This window comes from Seriola lalandi, unplaced genomic scaffold, assembly GCF_002814215.2.
Source record: "Seriola lalandi dorsalis isolate HSWRI2012SDOR001 ecotype SW California unplaced genomic scaffold, Sedor1 jcf7180002054902, whole genome shotgun sequence".
NCBI lineage: Eukaryota > Metazoa > Chordata > Actinopteri > Carangiformes > Carangidae > Seriola > Seriola lalandi.
The window spans coordinates 428,959-452,424 of record NW_019525454.1 but is presented as its reverse complement, the minus strand read 5'-3'; the positions used below and the strand labels follow the sequence as shown (position 1 = coordinate 452,424).

General features: G+C 39.4%; 2 protein-coding genes across 3 annotated transcripts; both read right to left on the bottom strand.

The window, feature by feature from the left end:
* Nucleotides 1-820: 820 nt before the first annotated feature.
* Nucleotides 821-8,255, bottom strand: pank2 (pantothenate kinase 2). 2 transcript variants are annotated; one of them, XM_023430404.2, is made up of 7 exons: nucleotides 7,860-8,255; nucleotides 6,985-7,337; nucleotides 6,179-6,432; nucleotides 4,481-4,657; nucleotides 4,101-4,224; nucleotides 2,959-3,084; nucleotides 821-2,846 (listed from the first exon to the last, which is right to left on the bottom strand). In XM_023430404.2, exons 1-7 carry the CDS (start codon nucleotides 8,071-8,073, stop codon nucleotides 2,796-2,798), a joined length of 1,299 nt encoding a protein of 432 aa, XP_023286172.1. In that variant the 5' UTR covers nucleotides 8,074-8,255; the 3' UTR covers nucleotides 821-2,795. The 2 variants fall into 2 exon arrangements, with proteins under 2 accessions (XP_023286172.1, XP_023286173.1); XM_023430405.2 differs by having other exon boundaries at nucleotides 4,514-4,657.
* A 600-nt stretch (nucleotides 8,256-8,855) lies between these two features.
* Nucleotides 8,856-17,251, bottom strand: mavs (mitochondrial antiviral signaling protein). Its single transcript, XM_023430430.2, has 5 exons — nucleotides 17,155-17,251; nucleotides 13,677-13,799; nucleotides 12,894-13,074; nucleotides 12,021-12,622; nucleotides 8,856-11,025 (listed from the first exon to the last, which is right to left on the bottom strand). Exons 2-5 carry the CDS (start codon nucleotides 13,797-13,799, stop codon nucleotides 10,354-10,356), a joined length of 1,578 nt encoding a protein of 525 aa, XP_023286198.1. The 5' UTR covers nucleotides 17,155-17,251; the 3' UTR covers nucleotides 8,856-10,353.
* Between the last annotated feature and the right edge of the window lie 6,215 nt (nucleotides 17,252-23,466).

The following is a 23,466-nucleotide window of genomic DNA, read 5'->3' as shown; positions in this document are numbered from 1 at the left end:
GTGGCTGCAAATACTGGGATCATACTTAATCACACTCTTTAATTTGACTGCTTTTACCAAACATGGTGGCGCCTTAGTATTTAAATTAGAGCTGGAAAGTCGATTAATCGATTAATCAATTAGGAAAATTTAAGCAGCAGCTGTTTTGATAATTGGGCATCACTTTCCAATAAGACTACGCTTATCAAAGATTTATAAATGGTTTATAATTGGGTTATTAACTTGGTGTTAACACTTTATAAATCATAAATAAACAATTATAAACAAGTTATAATCCAGTTTTCACACAGTGATGCAGGCTCACTATTTGGCAAGATCACCAATAAAAGTAATGGCTACTTGTATTTATAACTGGTATAAGGAGCCTTTTAGGAGCAATTTAAAAGACCCAGCTGTTGACCAGATATCCTGTTATGTTTGTGTTATCACAACTTTCTCTGTATCTGTAATATCTGACCATAAAGCATGTTAAAAATGTAGAATTAATTAAAATACTTACCTTGACCTGCAGCTGAGATCGGCTGCATATAGTGATTTTACACTCACATTTATCAATATAATGAGTAATATAATAAGCAGAATCTATCTATATCTGACAAATAAATACTAAATTTACAGCCTAAAAATCTACACTTTGTCTTTTCAGTGAAAATTAACTTGAAGGAATAGATCGAAATTATTCACTTTTCTTGTTGAGGGTTAGTTAAATAAAATGTAAGTATTTTTATAGTGTGGTAATAGTGATTTTATATTTAAGTAATGGATCTGAAAGCTTCCTCCACCCCTGCATGTTTAAACACCACGAGGAGTCACACGGATATGAAAAGTTCATATTTAATAGGGAACCTTCAATAACAAACTTGAAATCACTCTGTGACAAAATAATACAAAGTTTTCTTCCGCATTGTACAAGCAAACAGAAAAGGGAAACCTCGAGAATTACAAATAAGTTTGTGTAGTTTTAAATCACATCGCTGAACACATTATTGTATCCTATACAAAAACATGACAGGCACTTAATTTAAAATCAGCTTCCTGTATATACAACTTGTAGAGACGTTATCTCTAATACCTGACAGCTCTTTAGTGAGTTATGGTCCCTGTAATCCGTTAATGGACCGATGACTGAACAGACAGGCGACATTAAAATGGGACGGATAAGCGTTAAATGAAATGACACAATGTTAAATTAAACACTGCTATATGTAAAGCCTTGGAACGCACATTAAATTCAAAACACCGATATTTAAGAACATGCTAAACTCAGACAGAACTGGTTTGGTTGTTGAATCTGGGGAAAATTTAAGGATATAATGCCCTGTGCATATTTTATTTATCAATATCTACCTTTCCACTTGCTCTGATTTCTCTCTACGAGTACGGTGATGCAGCGGCTCAAGGGCACATCAGCAGGGCAGATGTTTGGGGTCTCATCAGGACAGTCTCACACACTGATTGTCAACACTTTCCTGATTCCAGCACTGTTGCAAAAAACAACCGAGTTCATAAACGTTACACGCACCGTTCACAGAGGCAGAAACCGTGTGAAAACGGTAATAAAGTCTATAACAGTAACAGTTAATGTCTCTTAATAAAGAATAAACCTGATGAAATGATGACCTCTCTTGCATTTTTTAATCATAGAGTCAGTTAAGAGAAACTGACACATGAATTTAAATGTGAATCAAAATCCAGCGAGGAAAACTTGCTCTTTCTTATATAATAAAGTATAATTCACACCCTCATTTCAAAGTGTTCGTAAATGATTTGCAGTGTTTTAGGTTTTTACTGAGAGTACCAGGTGGATGGGAGCAATATTGGGACAATGATCACATTACAGTACAATAAAATATATAACAGTAATTGGTATTTTAGAACTGAACAATGCCAATTCTCAAGATTTCATTCATGTCAATATGATGAAACAAAAAGTTGACAGAAAATGAATCGGCAACATGACGATTGTTTATTTTTTGAAGGAAAAATGCCAAAATGTCCTGGTAACGGCTTCTAAAATATGAACATTTCCTGTGTATCTTTGTCTTAACTGACACTAAACTTCAGATTTTTGGGTTTAAATCTGTTGTTAAGACTAAACAACATTTTAAAAAGACGTCATCTTTGGCTCTGGAATCTTGTTGGGAATTTTTCTTTGGCTATTTTTGATCATTTTATCGGCCAAAGAATATATCAACAATTTATTATAAGATTAATAATGAAAATATTTATTACTAAGTCTATTGTTTGTTTGGATTTTGTCGCCCCCTTAAGTCTATGCTTTTCTACTGTGAGGTCTTATGCATACTTATCCAATATAACCCATTACAGTCCCATCCATCTGGTACCTGAGTAGGGTCAAATAAACCCTAGAAAGTACTTGCGAATATTTGGCCTAGGACCTGATACCCTCGGAGGGGTAATTGCAGTCCATGTGATGACGGTATTATTTCAGGCAACCGCGGTGAATTTCCTTGAGATGTTTCAGACCGAACCCGGCTCATTACTTTGTCAAACTTTTCTTGCATATAATCTCAAGCCGGAGCAAGGAAAATGATTTCCACCCGCTGACCACGACAGCAGATGTGTGTCAAAGTTTAGAAGTCACTTTCACCAGTTTAGAAACCAGCTTGATTTCTGAGAACATAACAGGACCTCCAAATGTTGACAGTCTGTCTGCCGTAACTGGCTGGTGGCTGACGTGACATCCCACCGTGGAACTGACTCTGAACAGTCTAAAGTGCTAATGGTCTCTGCAGCAGTTTGACAAGTACTTCTTTGGATGTAGTTCAGACACATTAGGACGGATGCAGAAGCTCTAACAGGGCTCCGACTGCTCCGAAGTAACCCTAAAGCAAAACAACAACAACACACAAAAACAAAAAGTCAGAAATCAGAGTCAATCAAAGAGAGAAACAACATTTGTGGTCTCTGAGGGGAACGTGTGTCCGAGCGACTTACCTCATGCCGGAGGAAGAGCGCTTTGAGCTGACCTTTGGACCAGTAGTCCATGGCGTAGGCCAACAGCTTCATAGAGAGCGTGTTCACTCTTAGGAAGTTCCCCACAAACACCACCCTCTCAATGTTCTTAGTAAAGAAACAGAACAGACATAAAATAATAGGAATAACAGGTAAGTTTATTATCTCAAAACAGTAATAAAAGTTGTTTTTTTCTTTTAATGTATCTGTGGTAAAAACATGATAATGAAGCACTGTGAACTTAAACACATCACCGTTTTACCTCAATACAGCAGCAAAGAACACGTGTCAGTATTATTGTCCAGATACAATCTCAAACCTGTTTTTCCTGACACTACATATCAACATCTGAGTGCAATATTGATTAATGGTCTCTATAAAACAGATAATTAATGATACTGACTATATTATTGACTGTTGTATTTCTACTTTGTTTTCATTTTAATGATCTAACTGCATCTTTAACTTCATTTTGATCAACACTTATGAGCCCTATGAATAAACCAACAGTTTAAAGATGTGTATTTGAAACCTACTACTTTGCTAAATTAAACTACTGCTGGATTTTTTTTTCTTGTGTCTTTAATTGGTTTTTGAGTCGACTTCCTGCTTTGGGCTGTGAGACTCTTCGATGGTGCAGTTTACCTCCTCTACGCCTTCATAGCCCTGTACAATGCTGCTTGATCAAGACGCCACAAGGCAGCACCGTAAAGAGGCTGAACGCAAAGAGGAAACAGACGGCAGGGACAGAGGAGGGCAAACGATTGATCCAAAGTAACTTTCAAATCCTTTTATATCCTTTTGATTATTCTGACGTTGATACAAACACTAAGCACACAAGAAAATCATGCTGTCTCTATAACCAAAAGTATTTCGTTGATGGAACCAGTCAAACAGTTCAGTTGAACGGGATTCAGTTCAAGACTGTGATGATGTTTTGATGCTGTCACTCCTTTATCAGCTGTAGTCCACTTTTTAAGTCGTTATTTGATCACAAAATACTCAATTATTATAATTTTCCGACTGCTCTGTGGTAGTAGGTGACAGAGGCTTGTGACATCATGAAAATGATAAGAGCATCAAGTATAACCTGTGTTTCAAACAACCCCCGCCTCATTACTAACCTCATTGAGCGCACACATCCTGGTGATGGAGCCGATGTTGTTGGTGATGGTGACCAGGGTTGCTCTGGCCAGGTCCTCTTTGGACACCGACTCCCTCTTCTCTTTGGACATCATGTTGCCAAAACTATCAAATCAAAACATGAGATGTACTTGAGAAAGGTCAGCCGTTGTGTTACGCATCAGAACTGTGGATGAAGAGGGTCACGCTCAAAATGCACCAAGGCTTCTTGTTGTCACCCTGGGAGATTAAATTTAGCACTGTCCTGGATCCCAGCTTCATTAAGGCTGTGATTCTGTTTATGCTGGAATCCACCACAGACAGGCAGGTGACCTACAGTATGAAAAACAAAAACAAAAGAAAAAGCTGCTGTAAACCGCACCTTGAGGCTACAGCCCAGCCTGGCAGCCCAAACCTCTCATAGTCTCCTCCATAAATGTCCCGAACCAGCTTGTCCACACGGGTGCTCTCCCCCTGAGAAGCCATTTCTAGGGCTTCCTCGAAAGTGGAGCAGCCAGTCAGCAGGCAACACAGGCCCAGGAAGGTCCCACCACCGAGGCTGTGAACGCACACAGATTAAAATAGAGATGATTACAACTTCTCATCTGGGGTTTAAAATTAAAGACAAAGAGAAATGTAGAACAAAGTCAAATAAACTGCTCCAAAAAAAAAAAAAAAAAAAAAAATACCATGCACATTCAGTTCAAATGCACTAATCTAGTTTCTCTCTGCAGCACAAGGGACAGAGGGCCATTATGTCGAGGAAAAGCGCAGCGCTCATGGTTCCCTTTCAAATCCACCAGACAGAGAAACCACACGTGAAAACAAACCAGTGGAGGGAGAAGGAGGAGGGAAAAAAAAAAAAAAAAACTTACCAAAAATACCAACAGCTAAACTGTCAGTTTAAGTAACTTCATTCAAAATTTAGACTGAACACAAACTCACACTAACAAAAGGTCCATTTTGCTTTGGCTCACGAGCAAAGAGGCGGTAAAGGAAGTGGTTTGGTAACTGACAGCTAAAAAAAAAAAAAAATGCTGCTACTTTTCACACTAAGGCACCAGGGAGACACGGAGGGCAGACGTCACCAAACAGACCACCTACTTGACAAGTCTGCACCCTCCTGCAAATCCCTGAATCACTAGCCCCCTTTACACGGGGGGGGGGGGGTGTTGCGCCTTTATTCTGCCTCACTGTTCTGTATAAAAAGGTATGCAGAGGGTGGCATTGTGAACATTTATCATTGTGTCTGCGTTGCTCTGCAATTACGCCACCAAAAAGCTAGTGGGCGGTGGTGATTCCATGCCACTGTGTGTGTGTGTGTGTGTGTGTGTGTGTGTGTGTGTGTGTGTGTGTGTGTGTATCAAGCTGGAGTTGGAGCTAACAAATGTCGAACAACAACTTTTACTGAATGTACTGCAACACATAAAAGATATAAGACGCCGGAGGAAATGTGCGAGTGTGTACAAGCATTGAACTTTTCTTTGCTTGTCCGGCCACTGAGAAACATGGACGAGCGGACCAATCACAGTGGTTGTGGTCTGCGTCGCCGCAACGTGTAGTTACATTTCTAGGGAGGTTGCACGTCAGGCCACAGCATAGTCTGTGGCGTAGTTTATGCGGTTACGGCGCAGCTACGGTGTCAACGCTGTGTGGACGTGTGGATAAATTGGTCTTTATATATCTTGCCTCTGACTCCAGAGCACTGCCATGGATATTTAAATCTGAGGCCAGTGAGCTGCAGAGCGAACAAATACATCCTAAATGTGTCATGCTGTACTTGACAAATAAAGATTTGTTGTTTTTTTTCCCCCTCATTCTTTTACTTATTTGAACTCTGCAGAATATAATCTGGCCTGATAATAATCTGATGAATGCTATGTTAGTGAACCAAATCAGTAAAGTTGTGGGCCAAAAGCTACAATAATGAACTGAAAGATGCTAAAAAGCTCTGTCATGCTGAGGGGGACTGCAGGCTCAGGTGATAATCTCTTTTTATAATCAAGTATTTCAATGTTAAGCCACTACAAAGGCATCAGGAGCAATACTTGCACAGTAAATCTCCATCACTGATAATTACCTGGTCCCAGTAACTCGTTTGTAGTTGTTCTCAGAGTAGACGGCCAGGATGCTGACCCCGGACCCTATGTTGACCAGCAGCAGAGGATATGGGTTCTCCAGTGTGTAGGGCCTCTGGACGCAGCGATCTGGGTCTGTAGGGTTTTCGAAGTAGTAGCACTCGGAGGGGCCGCTGGACACCACCGAGTCGATGTACAACACCCCCCGAATTAAACACTCCAGCTCATCCAGCTTGTGAAGCTGCAGGTCTGCCATCTTTTAAAAAACAAAACAAATGTTGACAGAAAAAAGAGAACATGTATAACATCACCAAGGGGATGTGGTCAGAAGAACACAGGCAGGAAACTGGGGGAGGGGGGACAGCAGGGGGTAAAAAGTCTCACGAAAACAGCTAACTCTACTTTTTTCTTCCCTAAAGTTGTGGGTAATTGAGCAATTGTACATCCCTCAGTGTGACTACAACATAACATATATCAGCCTTTATATGCGACAATCGAGAAAAAGTATTTTATCGTCATGTTTGTTAAATTTGTCAATGTAAATTAACGGATGAGTTATAAACTGTGCACTGAGCTGCAGCAGGACACATGAGGTTAACAATGTGTCAAAAGCTGAATTTTCTTTTATTTCTTGCACAATAAAGGAGAAACGTTAGACTCTGGTGCTCTTTTTGTTCCGTGTCACAATTTCCATCCCATGCTGTAAATATGTTGTAACCTCACAATTCTCCCTCTCTTTTCCTTCCCCTCCATCCTCACTGTCCAGCCTGTAAAAGCAAACAGAAAGCATAAAACACTGCTGACCCACCGTGCGGAAATCAGACTCAAACTTGTACGCCCCCCCTCCGGTGGCGCACAGGGTGGTGTGGAGGCTGGAGAAGTGCTTGTTGCGGCCCATCTGCAGGAAGGCCGGCAGGTCATGCGTGGGGAAGCGGATGAAGTGCAGGTTGCCCGTCCTGCCGCACAGTGTAAGGTCCTGCAGCTCCAGGTGCACGTCCCTGATGCCTGTTTTACCATAGGCGGTGTTGGAGGTTAGGTACCGCCTGATGCTCTTCAGGTTCTCCACCTCTTCCTGCTCCTCCTCTGCTGTGATGTCTTTGGGCTCGAAATACACCAGCTTCACCAGAGTGCCTCCAATGTCCATGCCAAACCAGGGAAATGCTGCATTATGCGAGATAATATATGCAACAACAAAAAAAAATTATTCACTAACAAACATTTTGTCAAAAAAAAAAATATATATATTATATTGCATGTTATTAAAAACATATCTTTAATAGCTAAAGGCTTAATGGCAGTGGGGACAGAGAGAGATGATGTCTCAGTGCTGGCCCACATAAAGGAGAGCAGCTTCATCCACAGGAGCTTCAGTACAGTGTGTACCGCGAACGCCATCTTGTTGCAAAATAGACCCTGGCTATTTACTGCCATTACAGCTCACTGATATTACATTGTAATACCACTGCTAAAATGATTTTGTTCGTTTAAGCACTACCCCTGCATATTATATGAGCTTTTTAAATTTAATTTCAGGATTTTTTTTTTTTTTTAAATGATGTTTTTTTCAAATCTATAATTTCACCGACAGCCTTTCGTGGGGAACGCCTTCGGTTTTTGTATACATGCAACGGTACCATCCCCAGTAAATACACTAAGCCCACAGTTAGCAGTGTTAACACCTACGCGGCCTTGTTTTCTTCACCGAGTCGATCCGATGCCTCGTCGTCGAGTTGGAGGTCCGCCGGTCGGATGCGGCTCTTCCGGCGGGCGCAGCTGCCTCATTGCTGGGCTCATTTCTGAAATAACCGGGCATCTCCTTGTTGGACCGCGGCTGCTTCGTGGGCGTTTCGTCTTCGTCGATAGTATCATCATCGCGCTGGTGGCCATTGAAAGCCATTGAAATGACTAACTAACTACATATATTCTATAGTTTATGATAAATTAAACCATTAAAAACCAATGGTTTACGTGGACAATAAGGTCCGAGAGTATAAAAGCTAGCTAATTAGCCAGCTAAGTGGCTGTATCGTCACACACGGCTGAGGTACATCTTATTTATCTTCGCTGTCAAGAATGAGGAGGCGGGGTCAGCCGGTGATGGAGAGGAGCCAGAACCAATCAGAAGGCGATCCAGTCAGAACGGTTTATAAAAAGAGGATGATGTCACATTTTTTTGATTTCTTTTTGGGGGATAAAAAAACATGATCTACAATTGTATTTAAAAGCTTAAATTACATATTTTGTTGCAATTACATATTTTACACAATATACTGTATATCCCTCCAAGTCTTTATATTTCAAGATTTGTAGAAAACCGCAAAAAATATTATTTTTTTGTGAAGACGAAGACACAATAAAAGATTAGTTTTATGATACAAAAAACTCACACACAAATAACAAAATTTGGAGTGAAAAAATTATTTGGAATTTGGAATTATTTGAAAAAAAAAAAAACATGAACTAGAAAATACAACGTTCAAAGTTTTCTACATCTCTCCCATCCTTTAAATTATTCATTACTGAATTTGTAAATTACCTTAAAATATGTACATATGTAATTATTAATTGTCAGGAGTTATCTAAATAGATCTAAGTAAAATAACTGGGTCAAGAGTCCAGTGAGAGTGGACAGTGAGTCAGCATGATCAATACCAGGACCATGAAATTGAAGCAGCTGAATGGAGTTTAGCCATCATCCGTTTTATTAATTACTCCTGTGCTTTCGTCATAACAAGACAATCCAAGAAAGCTGGGAAAAGCACAATTTTATCAATTTTATAGAGCTGGCAATTTTAAAGAGCTGGCATTCAACATGCACTTCAATATATATATATATATATACACACACACACATTACATTAAATTACATTTATTGATGCGATTGCTGAAATGCATAGCTAGAGACAGTGCATCAAACACTTATGCTCAGATTATATTTCATCTATATCTCTGCAGCCAAAATATCCTTTTAAAATGTGCAAAACCTTCTCAATTATTTTTCCTGACATTTCTTGTAACTCTTAACTACTATTTACAATTAACTCTCACCCCACAAACATGACACACTCAACTTGTTTCTATTTAAAGAGGAAAAACTATGGTAAAATAAAATGTCATCAAACATTTACACCACATGACAGCCTAGTATGTTGTCTAGACCAGTGGTTGCCAAAGCACCTGCCATGCATATGGCAAGATATGCTCATTTACATTTTTTATAGTACATTTTTGATCATGTTTCATTATTATAAAAAAAAAGCTAGGCAAGTTTTACATGTACTAATTTTTATATTACATTTTCAAACATCAAAACTAAAGACATAAGTAATAACCATCAAAATAAACATTTAAAAATCCAGTTACACATACAACTAATGGAGCACAGTCATTACTTGCCTGGGAGACGGTGCCAAGAAAGAAAAATCACGGAGTGCTATGGTTTTTAAAAGAGTTTAAAAACCACTGGTATAGACTATGAACCACATACATTTTGCAAAATATGTAATAAAATTATGGCGTGTTTGGTTGATTGAGTGCTGAATATCTGAGACATGGTACATGCTCTGAAATGTTTTTCACACGTCCATCCATTCTTAAAACACATAATTAGATACCTATATGTAAAAATATATACAGACAGAGCACAATCCATCATTTCCCTCTATCAACAGGAGAAGAAAATGTGTGTGATGCTGATGCCCTTTCTTCCACAGTCCACATTCAGTAAGATTCAGGTCCTTGATACTCTAATCATCTCTGGATAAAAGCCAACAGCCTTATCTTCAAAGTGCTTATCAGACAAGTGAACATACAAACATTTCTATCATTAATACACAACCTCAGTTAACCTTTACAAACCAAATATGTACAGCATAAATAACCTGAGATCTCAGCCCAGCTCCATGACGTTCCCTAACTAGAATAGGAAGGGTACATTTGGTTTTTGATCACTAGAGTCAACTCCATTCAACGTTTACATGATAGAACTCAGTCCAACTTAACGACACGACTTGAAATTAATGTCATGATCAAAGGTCTTGCAGCTATTATTACGATGGATAATTATCAAACAGCTGCCTCACGCCATCCAAGTCCAATGACTACAATAAGGCACCTTACCCGTAAGACCCTCTTTTAAAAGCCTTAAAGCCTAATCTTCTCTTTCCTTTAAATCCCCTTATTTCTTTAACTTCCACGCCATCAGCAGTGCAAAGGCGCCCATGCCTGCAGCAGTCATAATATACTTTGCATTGGTTGGGAAGCTGTAAGAGAACGTCTTCTCCTCTGAATCCGGCAGTGTTTTCAGCTCTGGTGCTGGTGCAGGCTCAGCGGGGGGGTAGCTCTCACCGGAGGGGGTGTTTAAGCTCGATACAGTATCAGCAGCGGTGTTGGAGGATGGTGCAGGAGGAGTGATCTCTCTGGCTGCTCCGCCGTTGATGATTTGAGCTCGTGGTGCCAAGATCTGGCCGTCTAGGTTGAGGATGGACGGCTCCCCGGATACATGCACCACATTCTCCCGCACCTCAAAACTCTCACAGGGAGATTCGTAATGGTTCTCCTCCGGTTGGTTGTGGCCGAGTCCAATGCCGTTCTCCTGGCACGCAGGAACGTGGGCAGCGTTAACAGCATCCGGTGCAGCATTGCTCATTTCCAGGCGCTGACTATTACCAGAGTAGGGCTCCGCCGGTGGGTTGTGTGCAGGGATAGTAGGACTGTCATGATTTTGTGGTTGGATGCTGACGAGTTGTCCAGGCTTGCTCAGACACATAGAGTTGTCATCAAACACAGAGGCACCAGGCAGGGGGGAGGTTGCAGCTGCTGCATCTCTCGGTGGGCTGCTTTCAATAACCTGCAGGAAAAAATAGACGTCACGTGTCATTTTTATTGAGAGGCTTATGTAGAAAACATATTTTTTTAAATATTCTGTGCCTCTTGTGAATATGAATGTGGGCAGAGAAAAAAAACAGAAACAACTTTAAATGTGTATAATGCAATCTAATGCTACGTTTTCACCTCCCGTCCACACGACTCCGGCATTTTTGAGCAACGAGAACTGAGACTTTTGGAAACGCTGCTGGACCAGTTTTTGTTTGGTTTAGTTGTGTTGTCCTCTGGACGGGAGAAAACTGAGACCTTTGGAAACGATGACGTAGACACCCACGGGCTCTCGCTTATCAGCCTGAACTACCAGTGGTGAATATGACATGAATAATGAATTACACATGTTACTGACCTTGTTGTCTTTGCTAGCAGCTGTTGAGGAGTTAAATCCTGTATTTTAACGCTGCACCTGTCTTTGTTGTTCCTCGTTTGTGGTATTTTTTTGCAACTAATCAGAGAAGACAATCTGCTTCCTGTTTACACCGGCTCACCCATGCCCAGTGTTCATGAACGCTCGGGTATGTGTGCGTTTTCAGGTGTAACAGTCAGGGCAGGAGATCTTTTTCGAAAACGTAGTAGTGTGGACATAGTATAAAGCCATGTTCAGACCAATTGTAGCCTTGTGTGAAAAACACAGCTTTCTCATTCATCACAGTGGGAGCGCTGATGGCAAAACAAAGCAGGATCATGAGGCAAAAAAAAAAAAGAGGAACCTGACTCAACTTTTTTGGGCAAGACGCCATGTTGACAAATCAAGTATGTGTAACTCTATTTTTATTGTTTACCTCGCAATTGTTGTGATCTTTGCTTTACATTATTGATTTTATCAGGTAAAATAATGAATAAATAGTGTTAATAAAGTGAGTAGTGGTGATGGACAGCGTGTGTGATCTTTTGTTTTTATGACTAAGTCTTAAAATTGCTCATTATAATGTAGATAGAATATTATAATCTGATATTCACCTGTGTAGTAGAAGGTTCAGATGTCTCTTCAGGCTCCAGGACAACAGCAGGTGTTTTTTCCAAAAAAGGAGGGGCGGTGTCCTGTACCGGAGGCCTCTCTGGGGTCAGTGTGAGGAAAGAGGATCCATCGCTCACATCCGAGTTTGCCTGAGCTGGAGAGGGACTCTGTGGTGGCCTGACCTCTGTGGTTGCTGTTGTTTGGACAGGAGTGTCTGTTTTACGCTGTTCAACAGGAGGAGACGGCGGAGGAGTCGCCACAGAGTTGTCTGACTCAGAGTTTTCCTCCGGCTCCTGGTGAGCATTTACCTCCCTCTGTGGCGGTGATGGAGGAGGCGTCGATGGAGGGGGTGCCACTTCAATCTGTTGGGGCTCAGGTGGAGGAACAGCCTCGGGTACATGGGCCGCTGGGCTCGGGGCTTGTGGATGCACCGGCGGGGCCAGAGGGGGTGAGGCCTGAGCAGCTGGCTGTGGAGGAACTGATGCTTCAGCTGGCGGAGCGACAGCAACCTGAGAGTTCACACCGTTCTCTGGATGACTGGGAGCTGGAGCTGGCTCGACGTGCACCCTGACGACAGTTGTTGAAGGGGAGCTGGGGTTGGAATCTAGGGCAAAGCAAATAATGCAGTCATTCAAATCTGTTATGAACATATATGACTAAAGCTCTGGGAAATCCTGAAGGACCAGCTAACCCTGAAACTGTGTGCTATTCCAAAAAACATCAGTGGAGTACTATTTAGACTCTTTTTCCTTTAATATCTCACAGATAGAGAAACTGAGAGAGACTAAATTAGTTTCCGGTAGCACATACTTTTAACAACATTAGCTACTTACACTTTAATATGCAGTATTAGGTAAATTAACTCGCTGACTTACTCTTATTTCCTTTCAGAGCGTTGTATTCAGCCCTGACCTCATCTGCTATAGTTGGTTGCTCACACGCCTCAAGTGCTTCAATGAACTGCTCGGGCCAGTTTTCTCTCCTCCTCAGACACTCCAGGAGTAGCACCATGCTGTCATGATTTCCATAAGTCTCTCTTTTTGCCTCTATGTTTTCCTAAAATAAAAAAAATTAATAAAAAACACATATATAATTTATCAGGGTAGTGATCACTTTGATCTTGATGTACTGATGATTTTCTGTGAAGTTTATTGTTAAAACTTTACAATTACTGTCACCAGTAATAACTGATAATTCAACTGAATCACACACACAAAATGATCATGTGACGGGTCATCTTTTGACTTTGAATTGTTCATGTCAATACTGGACTCAAAAACAGTACAGTATTAGTAAAGCAGTATTGCTTGGGTTACTTGGGACTGCTTATTCCTTCCAGTATCCTTAATCAAACTTTTTTTTTGGGACATATCTGCATTATGACAGTGATAAAATTGTAATAACGGGAAGAATTGCAACAATGACAATAATGGTGCAAAACCAGACCACTTCAAAAAGCATCAACTAAAGGCAAGACAATGGTTATTTTAAAGTACAGTTATACAGTATGGCGTATGGTGGCAGAGAGAATTTTTCTTTGGTGTCTGAACCGAAACTCAGGTATTGCCACTATTTCTTAAAAAATCTGGATACCTTTGGAAAACCAGTACCAACACATTATGCTATTCCCACAGGTTCTTATATCTAATGAAACTTACCCTGTCATGACCAGTCAAACACGGCAGGTGGACGATTATTTCTCTCACTTTCACGTTGGATGCAATCATTGGCATTTTCCGCCGCAGATATCCATTGTAGAGTTTGTCGCTGGCAAACGTCATCTGTGAAATAAGTGTGGGCAAAAACACAAAGATAGTGAAGACTTCAAAAACATAAAATGGGTTTTACTCCCGCCAGGTTTTTACAGTGCAATTTTGCAAATCAATAATAATAATTATTATCATTGTCATTCTTATTATTATTCATAGTGCACTTTTCATACAAGAGATGTGGCTCAAAGTGCTTTACAAACAAAAATCAAATAGTACAATAAGGACAGATTGAAGGAAAATGAAAATAGACAATAAAAAGACAGAAGATGATAAAAAAAATTAGAATAAAAACAGAAACCAGTAAAAATACCAAAGTATGAAAGAATTAATTAAAAACCAGCTTAAATAAACAGGTTTTCAGCAGTCATTTTAAAATGTTTACAGAACATCTTGCAGGGTTTTCCATAGTTTTGGAGCATAGTTCAAAAAAGCTGCAATGCCTATTTTCTTGTGCGTAAAATTGTGTGTATTTAAAAGCCTGGCAATAGAAGATCCGAGAGCTTGTGATGGATTATAAAACGACAGAGAATCTGGCAATGCAGGCAGGTCCCAAACCATGAAGCGCTTTGAAAACAAGTAAAACGACCTTAAAATCTATTCTAAAACACACTGGGACCCAGTGGAGTGAAGCTAAAACCGGAGTGATATCACCTCTTTTCCTTGTTTTCCAATAGATAATAAACTCTGTATGCATTTGTGTGCATCAGGTTGCAAGCCACATTCTCGATCTCTATGCTTCTTATTAGCTATATTTATCCTTTTCTTGGGTCGCGGCAGCGCTGCAGCCAATCACAGGCTGACATTTCGGGAGGCGTACACCCTTGACAGGTCGCCAGTCTCTGACATATAGAGACAAACAATCATTCGCACCCACATTCTCACCTACGGGAAGTTTAGAGTTGTGAATTAACCTAATCTGCATGTTTTTGGATTGTGGGAGGACGTCGGAGTACCAGGTTTTCTTGCTGTGCCGTGACAGTGCTGACCAGTAAACCACCGTGCCGCCCTCTACACTTCTCTTTTACTTTATATGAGACATGAAAGTACCCAGAAACACAATATGGAAACCAGAACTTAGCTGTCTGCAATGATAACAGACCCATTTAGGGGATTTTATTCCTTTGCCAATGAAACTGAAAGTGAAAATGAAGATCACCCGTTATGTAACTAGTAATAGGGAAAATAAGTTCTTTTTTATTTGGATGTGACTTATTTTTCTTTTTTTAAAGGGGAGAGAAACACTCCTACTTTTCAAGGTTGCAACTGTTTGTTGTAAGAAGAAGGTGAACAGGCCCGGACTAGTCACTGATTAATCTCCTCCATCTCCAGTTTAATATCTGAACTTTACTTATGCAGCATGAATGTCTCAACCGTTGTTACTCCACACACTTCGTTCACATGGCTGTGAAGGAATTTTTCCTTCTTTTGGACTTAAAGTAGTTTTAGACACTAGACCCTAAATGCACCAGTTCAATTTCTGTCTCAAGGGCAGCTATGAAGACGTTAGAGTCTCGCCGGCCCAGTCCCCGTGGTCATAATTTATGTAACCTTTATTTATTCCGGTGAATCCCACTGAGATAGAAATCTCATTTTCAAGAGACCTGAATGAAAATAAAAACTATTCATGGACAAATAGTCCAAAAAAACTTTACTATACAATTTAAATAACAAACAACAAAATTACAAAATTGTAATAAAAATAATACACATTTTTAAACTTATAAGATGCCAAGAATATAAAACACAGTCAACAGAATCATCAATTAAAACAATTGCATTATGTTTCGGGAAGGTTTAAAATCTTGTTTCTAAAAAGTGGATAAGTTTCTGTGATCTGACAGTGAGAGACATACAATGGTAATTTCCCAATAAGGGCTTTGTAAAAATGAAAAGGTACCAATGCATTTCACGTCTTTCTGATAGAGAGGACCAACCTTCTTGTATAGGTTGCAATGATTTGGACACGTAGTAAGTTTTGTATGGGATTAAATACACCCTGCAAGTAAGATAACCTTCAGAATTTGGTGACACTGCTTGTCTCTATTCTCCTCAGCTGAACGTCAATAAATCTGGGTCTTTTTTTTTGTATTGAATACACCTTCACTTTGTTTGTACCTAAACAGCCAGGTAAAGTAATCTGTTGTCAGGTTCAGTCAGGGGGAACGTTTTCACAGGATATCCTGTCACCACCAGCCACGTCAAGCAGTTAAAGGTTAATGTACATGTGGGACAGCAGCAGTAGCAGCAGTAGCAGCAGCAGCAGCAGTATGACAGATCTGAGATTGGAATAAATATCAGAGGCACTAACCAAAGAGCAAAGTCTTCCTCACTGTATCATTAGCCCACAGAGGCCATGGTTTAGCCTGTCAGGCAGATATGCTGCCGTGTGTTCAAGCCTTTACAGGATTGTGAAAATGTGTGTGAGTGTGTGTAATTTTCAAGCACGCATGTTAAGTGTAACGTGATGAGAGACTGCAGATTAACAAGACAAGGCAGGTTGTGTGTGCGAGGGGGGAAAAGGCACCTTGTCACAGGAGCAAAATTATGAAGAGCCGAGCCAAATGGATGACCTCTAAACTGTCCTTTTGCTGCTGGTGTCCTTGGTTTTCAAAGCGTCTCTGTCAAATTTCAAACATAACAGATTTACCTGAGCAAAACCCTCACAATTAGTCCTTCAAATCTTACTTCGATTTAGTGAAACAAAGCTCACAAGTCACGTCAGTGCTAATCAGAAGTGAAAGTAGAGATATCTGAGGAAGGTTTTAAAGCCTGTTTTCTGGAGAAGAAGGTTGGGAATTGTTTTAAAAAAAGGCTGCACACAAACAACAAGGACAGTAGTGACTGATACTTGCCTATAAATTATTGAATTATGTTGTTAAAGTATTCTAAGCCTATTTTTGGTTCAAACAACTGACTGGAAAAGACTGGGAAGAGGTTAAAAAGGCTGTGAATAAACAACAAGGACAATGGACACTGGTATCTGTCTGTATATTATAGAAATGCATTGTGAAAAACACTTTTTACACCTATTTTTTAAGGATAAAACGGACTAAAAAGGTTTTAGAATTAAATAAGTCTGTATTTAAAAAGCAGGGGCGACAGACACAGACACATGCCTGTAAATAGTAGCAATATGTCATTAAATATAACTTTAAAAACGTACAAACTAACAGGAATTACCGGTTTAAAGTTTTCTACATGCTACTTTATGTTAATAATTGCGATGCAACCTAGCTAAGTCACCATCTGTTTCCTGACTTCGCAGGCAACTGTCAACTAAAATATTAAATTAAACATGAATTACATGTGAGAACACAATTCATTTAGATTTATTTACGATAATATGAAATAATTTAGAGCTCACCTTTCGTGTTTTGGTGCCTCAGCAGTTCGTGACTCCCTTTCAACTGCTATTCCTGCTCTCAACTAAAACCTGCGTTGTCGTCTTGTCACACATCTGCGCAGCGGTTACAGAAACCGCTCGTTCTCTAATCCTATTGGACAACAGCGCCGTCAATCAAATCTCGGACCAATAAGAACGAGAGTATGATGTAAAGGAGGCGGAGGTTTCTTAATCTTGACCCTAACTGTGACCTTTCCTGTGATGGATGGCGGCAGAATTAGATAGGATCTGGACTACTGGTTTACATCTGTCTCTAATCCCTGATCCTAATCCGTTCACATGGATAGAGAGAGAGAGAGAGAGGAAGGGAGCAACTGTGTTGTTTATGTATGAAATATATAATACATGACCATATCACCAATATTTCATCATTAATTTGATTTTTTTTGTAATTAAATAAAACTAGCATTCACAACATGCAATCCAAGAGCACTAAAACAGTAGCATTCAGTTGTAGTTTAAGTAAATGCAGCTGTATTACCATAATATAGAAATTAAAACTTTTAAAATCAGCTTCAAGATCAACATCTTCAATATAAAAACAGAACAAACTACAGCTTCATAAATTAGCTAAAGCTCCAAAACCCTTCAAGTGGTTTTCATGTTATTTTCACATGCTACTGTAAACTTAATTATTGTATATATTTGGATTACCTTAATTATGAGATTACCATATTAATTGGTGTTGTATATAAAGTGGTGCAATATTATTTGAGTTCATGATATTTACTAATATTACTTCATTGACTTTATTATATAATTTCATTATCAGTACTTTATTATTTCATATATATAATTTGTACATTGTACATGTAGGTGTAACATTTAAGATACCCCTTTAGTGTGCAGCACTTTAGGTTCCCACCTGCCATTGTTTGCAGGGGGACAGGTGTGAATGTGACAGTCTACTGGATACACATGTAATTGCTAAGAGAGCAGAATAAAGTTGAGTCAATGGTGATGAAGTCATACAAAGGAAATTGTGGTGCACTTGACACTGGAGAACCCTACTAACTGAGAAATAAGGGTTACACTACCATTACTACTGTCGTCATTTTTAAGCTTGATAACTGAAGACTTTTGAATGGAAAAAAGATAAGATATATTTTATTGATCATGTGCGGGGATAATAAAGAGTGTAAAAAGATAAAACAAAAGGTGAGGCAACAAACAGGTTTGCTGATCTGCATTTCTCCTCAACATCTGCTGAATAATAAAAACATAATAGTTATATGACTTTAAATTGTTGGTAAGACAGGAGAAGGAACACGAGTCAAGTCTTGGCCTATGCTCATTTTGCACCAGAAGGTGGCGCCACTTACTTACACACTGAACACACAGGAGGAGGCAACTGTATGTGATTGTGCAGAAATATACAGTATGTATTTAAATCAACATTTGCTTTTACTCTCCTCAATGAAATGAGCACGACTCCAGTGACATGTGTTAACAGGAGATCTGTCTTTGCATGTCAGTAGTCCTATTTAATGCACATCTTTGTTAACCACCTGTAAATTCACAACACGACGGGTTCCCAGTGATCTGAATTACTGGAGGATTATGGGAAGGATAATGGCATCAGGCAGGATTTTGGTTCATTACGCTGCAGGTTTGTTAAACAGGGATTAAAGATGTTACACTGCTTCAATGTAAAGGTTTGTTCATGATAACTTGCTCTTAATCCTGTAAATCTGTGTGTAATCACGTAATATTTGATTGCATTATGTTCCATGTTAAATGTATTTCCTGAAGTAAAACCACATCTCTCATTGAAGTTTGCAGCTCTTATATTTTTTTGGTTTTCTGACAGAAGCTGTGTGAATCTACTTCTGTTTATCTTCTATCTATCTGATTTCAGTTGTGTCATAAAAAAAAAAACATGTTTGTTTTTGTGTTATTAAAGTGCATCAGCTATTACATGAACTACCATTAGGGAACATTAATCACCGGCAATTCATGCACACATTGCAAGTTTTTAAGTTAACAAGAAATCATTTTCCTTATGAAAATTACAAGTACAGGAAGTACAATAATTGCAGCTCCATCGTACATCGGCTCTCTGGCTCATCTGCAGTGAATTACCTAATTTTCAACATGAGAGAGTTTGTGATTTCAAAAGGGCAATTTTACACACGATGATGATCTTCATGGGGAGTATTGCTCAGCCTGTGAAAACAGTTGTACACTTTAGTTTGTAACTCTGGAGCAGTTTTTCTCAAGCTTTTCCTGTCACAACTTCCTGCTGCTCTCCAAAGCATAAACTGAACTCATCTCTATCCACCAATTACAAACTCACGTCCAAATAATGAATGAAAGGGTTGTTCATACATGTTGCTGTGTCTGACTAACTCTTGCTAATTGTTTATTCATGTATCAGATTATTTCCGTGTGACATGTCCTTCTCTGGGCTTGGCCTTGCGGGTTACACATTTTAACAGAAACTGCATTACAAACCGTGGCTGTGGAGTTTCAAGACATCAGGATCGATGCTCCTCAGCCTCAGCTCAAAATTCTTGTTAATTTCAAGCTGTTTCCTAAAGATTATTGCTTTGTATGTTGTCGGTATCTTTGGTGCTCAGAGCTCATTGGTGCTCTTATTTCTCCTGTGTTGTGTTTGTTTCTGCAAGTAGGTAGCACTCTTTTCAGCCACGGGGGCTATTAGAGAAGAGAAAGGGTGTTAAAACCAACGAATGTGAGCAGGATTCAGGTTGAATCACTGCTGTGTTCAATCGACTAAGAAAATGTGACAGGTTATTATTATAAAAATCATTTCTTTTCAGAAATGTGTTGATAGAACTGTAGTCTAGACATCAGAGTAGACAGTTAATTATCAGGGTAACAGTGTTGCATTTATTTATTTTATTTTGTCTGTTAGTGATTAAAATCATATAACAAATGAAGCTACTAGACCCGTGTAAAAATATTAAATGACTGGATTTCAGCAGCTCTAATGACAGATGGAGCAGGGTTTGCTACACGCATTAATACCATTAGCAGCAAAAAAATATAACCCATAAGAATCAAAAATCATAAGAGACAATAATCATGAAACTAAACCATCTTTATGGAGGTAAAATCCCACCTCTGTCACTCTCCACTAGCTCAGAACAAATGCTAAAAACAAACGCTAGTCCTATTTGACTCGAACCTTTCATATCTTGCGGGGCAAAACCCTCCTTGGCAGGAACGAGGATACATGGAGAGCCACCAAATAAAGCCACAGAGAGCCCGAGGCAGCATCAACAATCCATCACGGCTGAGTGGGGAGGAAAAACACCATGTACATCTCAATAAAAGAGCTGCACTGCACTCTTTGCAGAGCCCTTTAGCCTTAAGACTACAGCACACCGACAAGAGGGAACATGCAGGATTGTCATGTGAGGCCATTGGTAGTGATTTAACTGTGCCTTACAGTACACAAAGCCATGTCAGACATCAAATCACACCTTATTCACACGCTAATATATCATTTTTTCTATCTAACAAGCGTAGTGTGAGCTGTCAGAGTTCAGTTTAAGTTCATGAGTAGCAGAGACGGCTAACCCTTAACCGACATATATATCTAACTACATGCATGCTTAAGGGAGGGAGACATCCTCAGCGGAAATGGGACCTTATGGACTTTATCCCCCACAGGCAGCTCAATTACCTTTATGCCAGCATTATGTTTATATGGCCAAGTGAAGCAGAACGTACGAATTATCACGCCTGCATTGCACAACGTTGCATAACAGGCTTCATAGTTGCTACTTGGACAGTTTGAGACAATTAGGCCTATTTTTCGTGAGGTAGTGGTGGGGTGGGGGTGGAGGTTGGGGGGCGGGGGCTGTATCATTCTGTAGAAGGATGAGAAATCAGCGATGAGGAATAGTCTCGACCTCGACCTAATTCCCTGCTGTACTGGACTGGACGTGCTAACAATGGGGGTCCTGGACAACGTGCACAAACACCACCAGGGTTATAGGTTGCCTCTCCATAGGGGTTCTAACCTACAGAAAGAGCAGCTATAAGAAGTCACTGTAAATACATTTCAGTCATAGACACTTAGATTCAGAATTTCACCGATATAGAAAATAATAATAATAAGCTTTATATATTTAGCACCTTTCAAAACGCAGTTACAAGTGCTTTGCAAGACAAGATAAAACTGAGGATGAACAATAAAAAATGAATGATAAAAAAAACATTTAAAAAGTGTTTAAAGGTTTAACAAGATTGGGGGGGGGGAAGAGTGGCAATGAGGTTCAGTAAAAATGAGATAAAACAGAATAAAATAAATAATTAATTGTAAAGAAACAGGATGATGACTTAATATAATAATAGATTCAGTCCCCAAGCCCAGAGAAAGCACACCTATAAAGATATGTCTTTAAGAGGGATTTAAAAAAAGGGTCAAAGAGTCCAGGGCAAGCCTTAAAAGTCATCCATAAAATCTTTCTAAAATTTACCAGAAGCCAATGAAGGGATGCAAAAATGGGAGTAATATAATATATATCTTCTTTTGGTTTTGGTAAGAAGTCTGGCTGCTGCATTTTGGCCTAGCTGTTATTTATATAGACTCTGTTGGCTCAGACATGAACAAAGGGAGTTACAGTAGTCCCAACAAAAGGAGATGCCTGAACTAACACTTTAGCTTTGGTTATAAAACATCATCTGACCAGCACTCCTTCCTCAGGGAAGACTGGATGCTGCAGTGACTCGGTATCGGAAAATAACGAGGCTAGCTGGTTAGCATGCTAACTTAAATAACTGAGAAGAAGTGATAGAAATAGAAGTAAAACATGACGGTTGCTTTACACCTCTGGAGACAGCTCTTGGTGAGTAAAGGAATGAAGTTTAATGCTGGTAAGTAAACAGCTGTCCATGCTAATGTTAGCTATGTAGCAATAGAAAAAACATACAAATAGCTCCTCTAAAATTTTTACCTTGCCCCATCATCTCATTGAACAAAACTCAAAACAAAAGGCTGTTGAGCAGCTGTAGTCTTGACTGACTGATTTCTGAACTTCCTGTGAACTTTACTTTTGTACTGCTTCTCTACAAAGCTATAAATGACCTGGTTATTATGAGCCAGAGTCTGTCAGTTCTTTTGGCACTGTCCTTTCAAGGATTAAGTCAAAAGCTGGTGAAGCTGCTTTTACCCCCTGACTTGTTGGAGTAATCAGATGACACAAGATGCCCCTCAACACTAACCTCTTTTTAAAAGCAGGCTAAAAACTTTTTCTCTGAAAATGTATATCTCTATATCTATTTAGGGTTTACCCAGTTAATATATTGTGTTTGTCTGTAGCGGTGTGATTAGGGTTACTTTCCAGTGCACATATTTTAACTTTTAAATTATATTTTTATGAACAACACTTGTCTTTTCATATAAAACTATGTTTGCTGTTTATAAATGCAACAAACACTGGAAGCAGAGCTGTAGCCAGGATTTTAGAAATAGGCCATCATGAGTGCTGCAACCACTCTTCTAAATATTCATGATTCAGACTTTTATTTATTCAGCCAAATGTTCAGTTATAATTGTTATACTTTTGTAATATGGATTTATTTTGGCAGTGAAAACTAATTTCCAGAAAATGGAATTGGATGCGAAACAAACAAAAAGAGACTATAAGAGACAAATCTCCTATGAACAGACACAAGATACCTTCAAAAAGACACATCTCATCTCATGTTATGAAGCTGTAAATAACGGCTACTGCTCTAAAAGGTTTGTAATTTATTTAAAGTGTGAGTCAATTTATTTTGCACTTCTTTATCATTTCAGGTTTCTCAAGTTATACTTTATTCTCTGAGAGGTTCTCAGCAGGACACGGTCTCTATTGTCGATTAACATAGGAGAAAAAATAGAGGGGAAAATGTGGGAGAATTAATTTTGTAGATTTGCCTATTTAATGAACTGTTCTGCTCGATTGGCCTAAAAGAAGCATCTATTATTCAGTGTAGCATCCTCCTAGAATAAAGAACTCACAAAACACACTGTGAATGGCTGAATGAAAAACCAAGTGACCCAAGGGCAGACATTTGGAGACATGGTCTATTGTCAATGAATAAATTATGTGCAAGAGCACAATCATACTGAGGAGCTTTAGAGGCTTGTTTTTTTTTTTCCTCTTCAACCTGTAACCTTTCTTTTCACTCAGGCAGACTAAAATGTCAAATCTGCTGGGGCGTCAGAGCCACAGGCGGCCGCTGCTTTACTGGTAAACACATAGACGAAAAAAGCAGGTTTCTTTTCACAACCACTAAAAGGTTAGACCGCAAACGCAG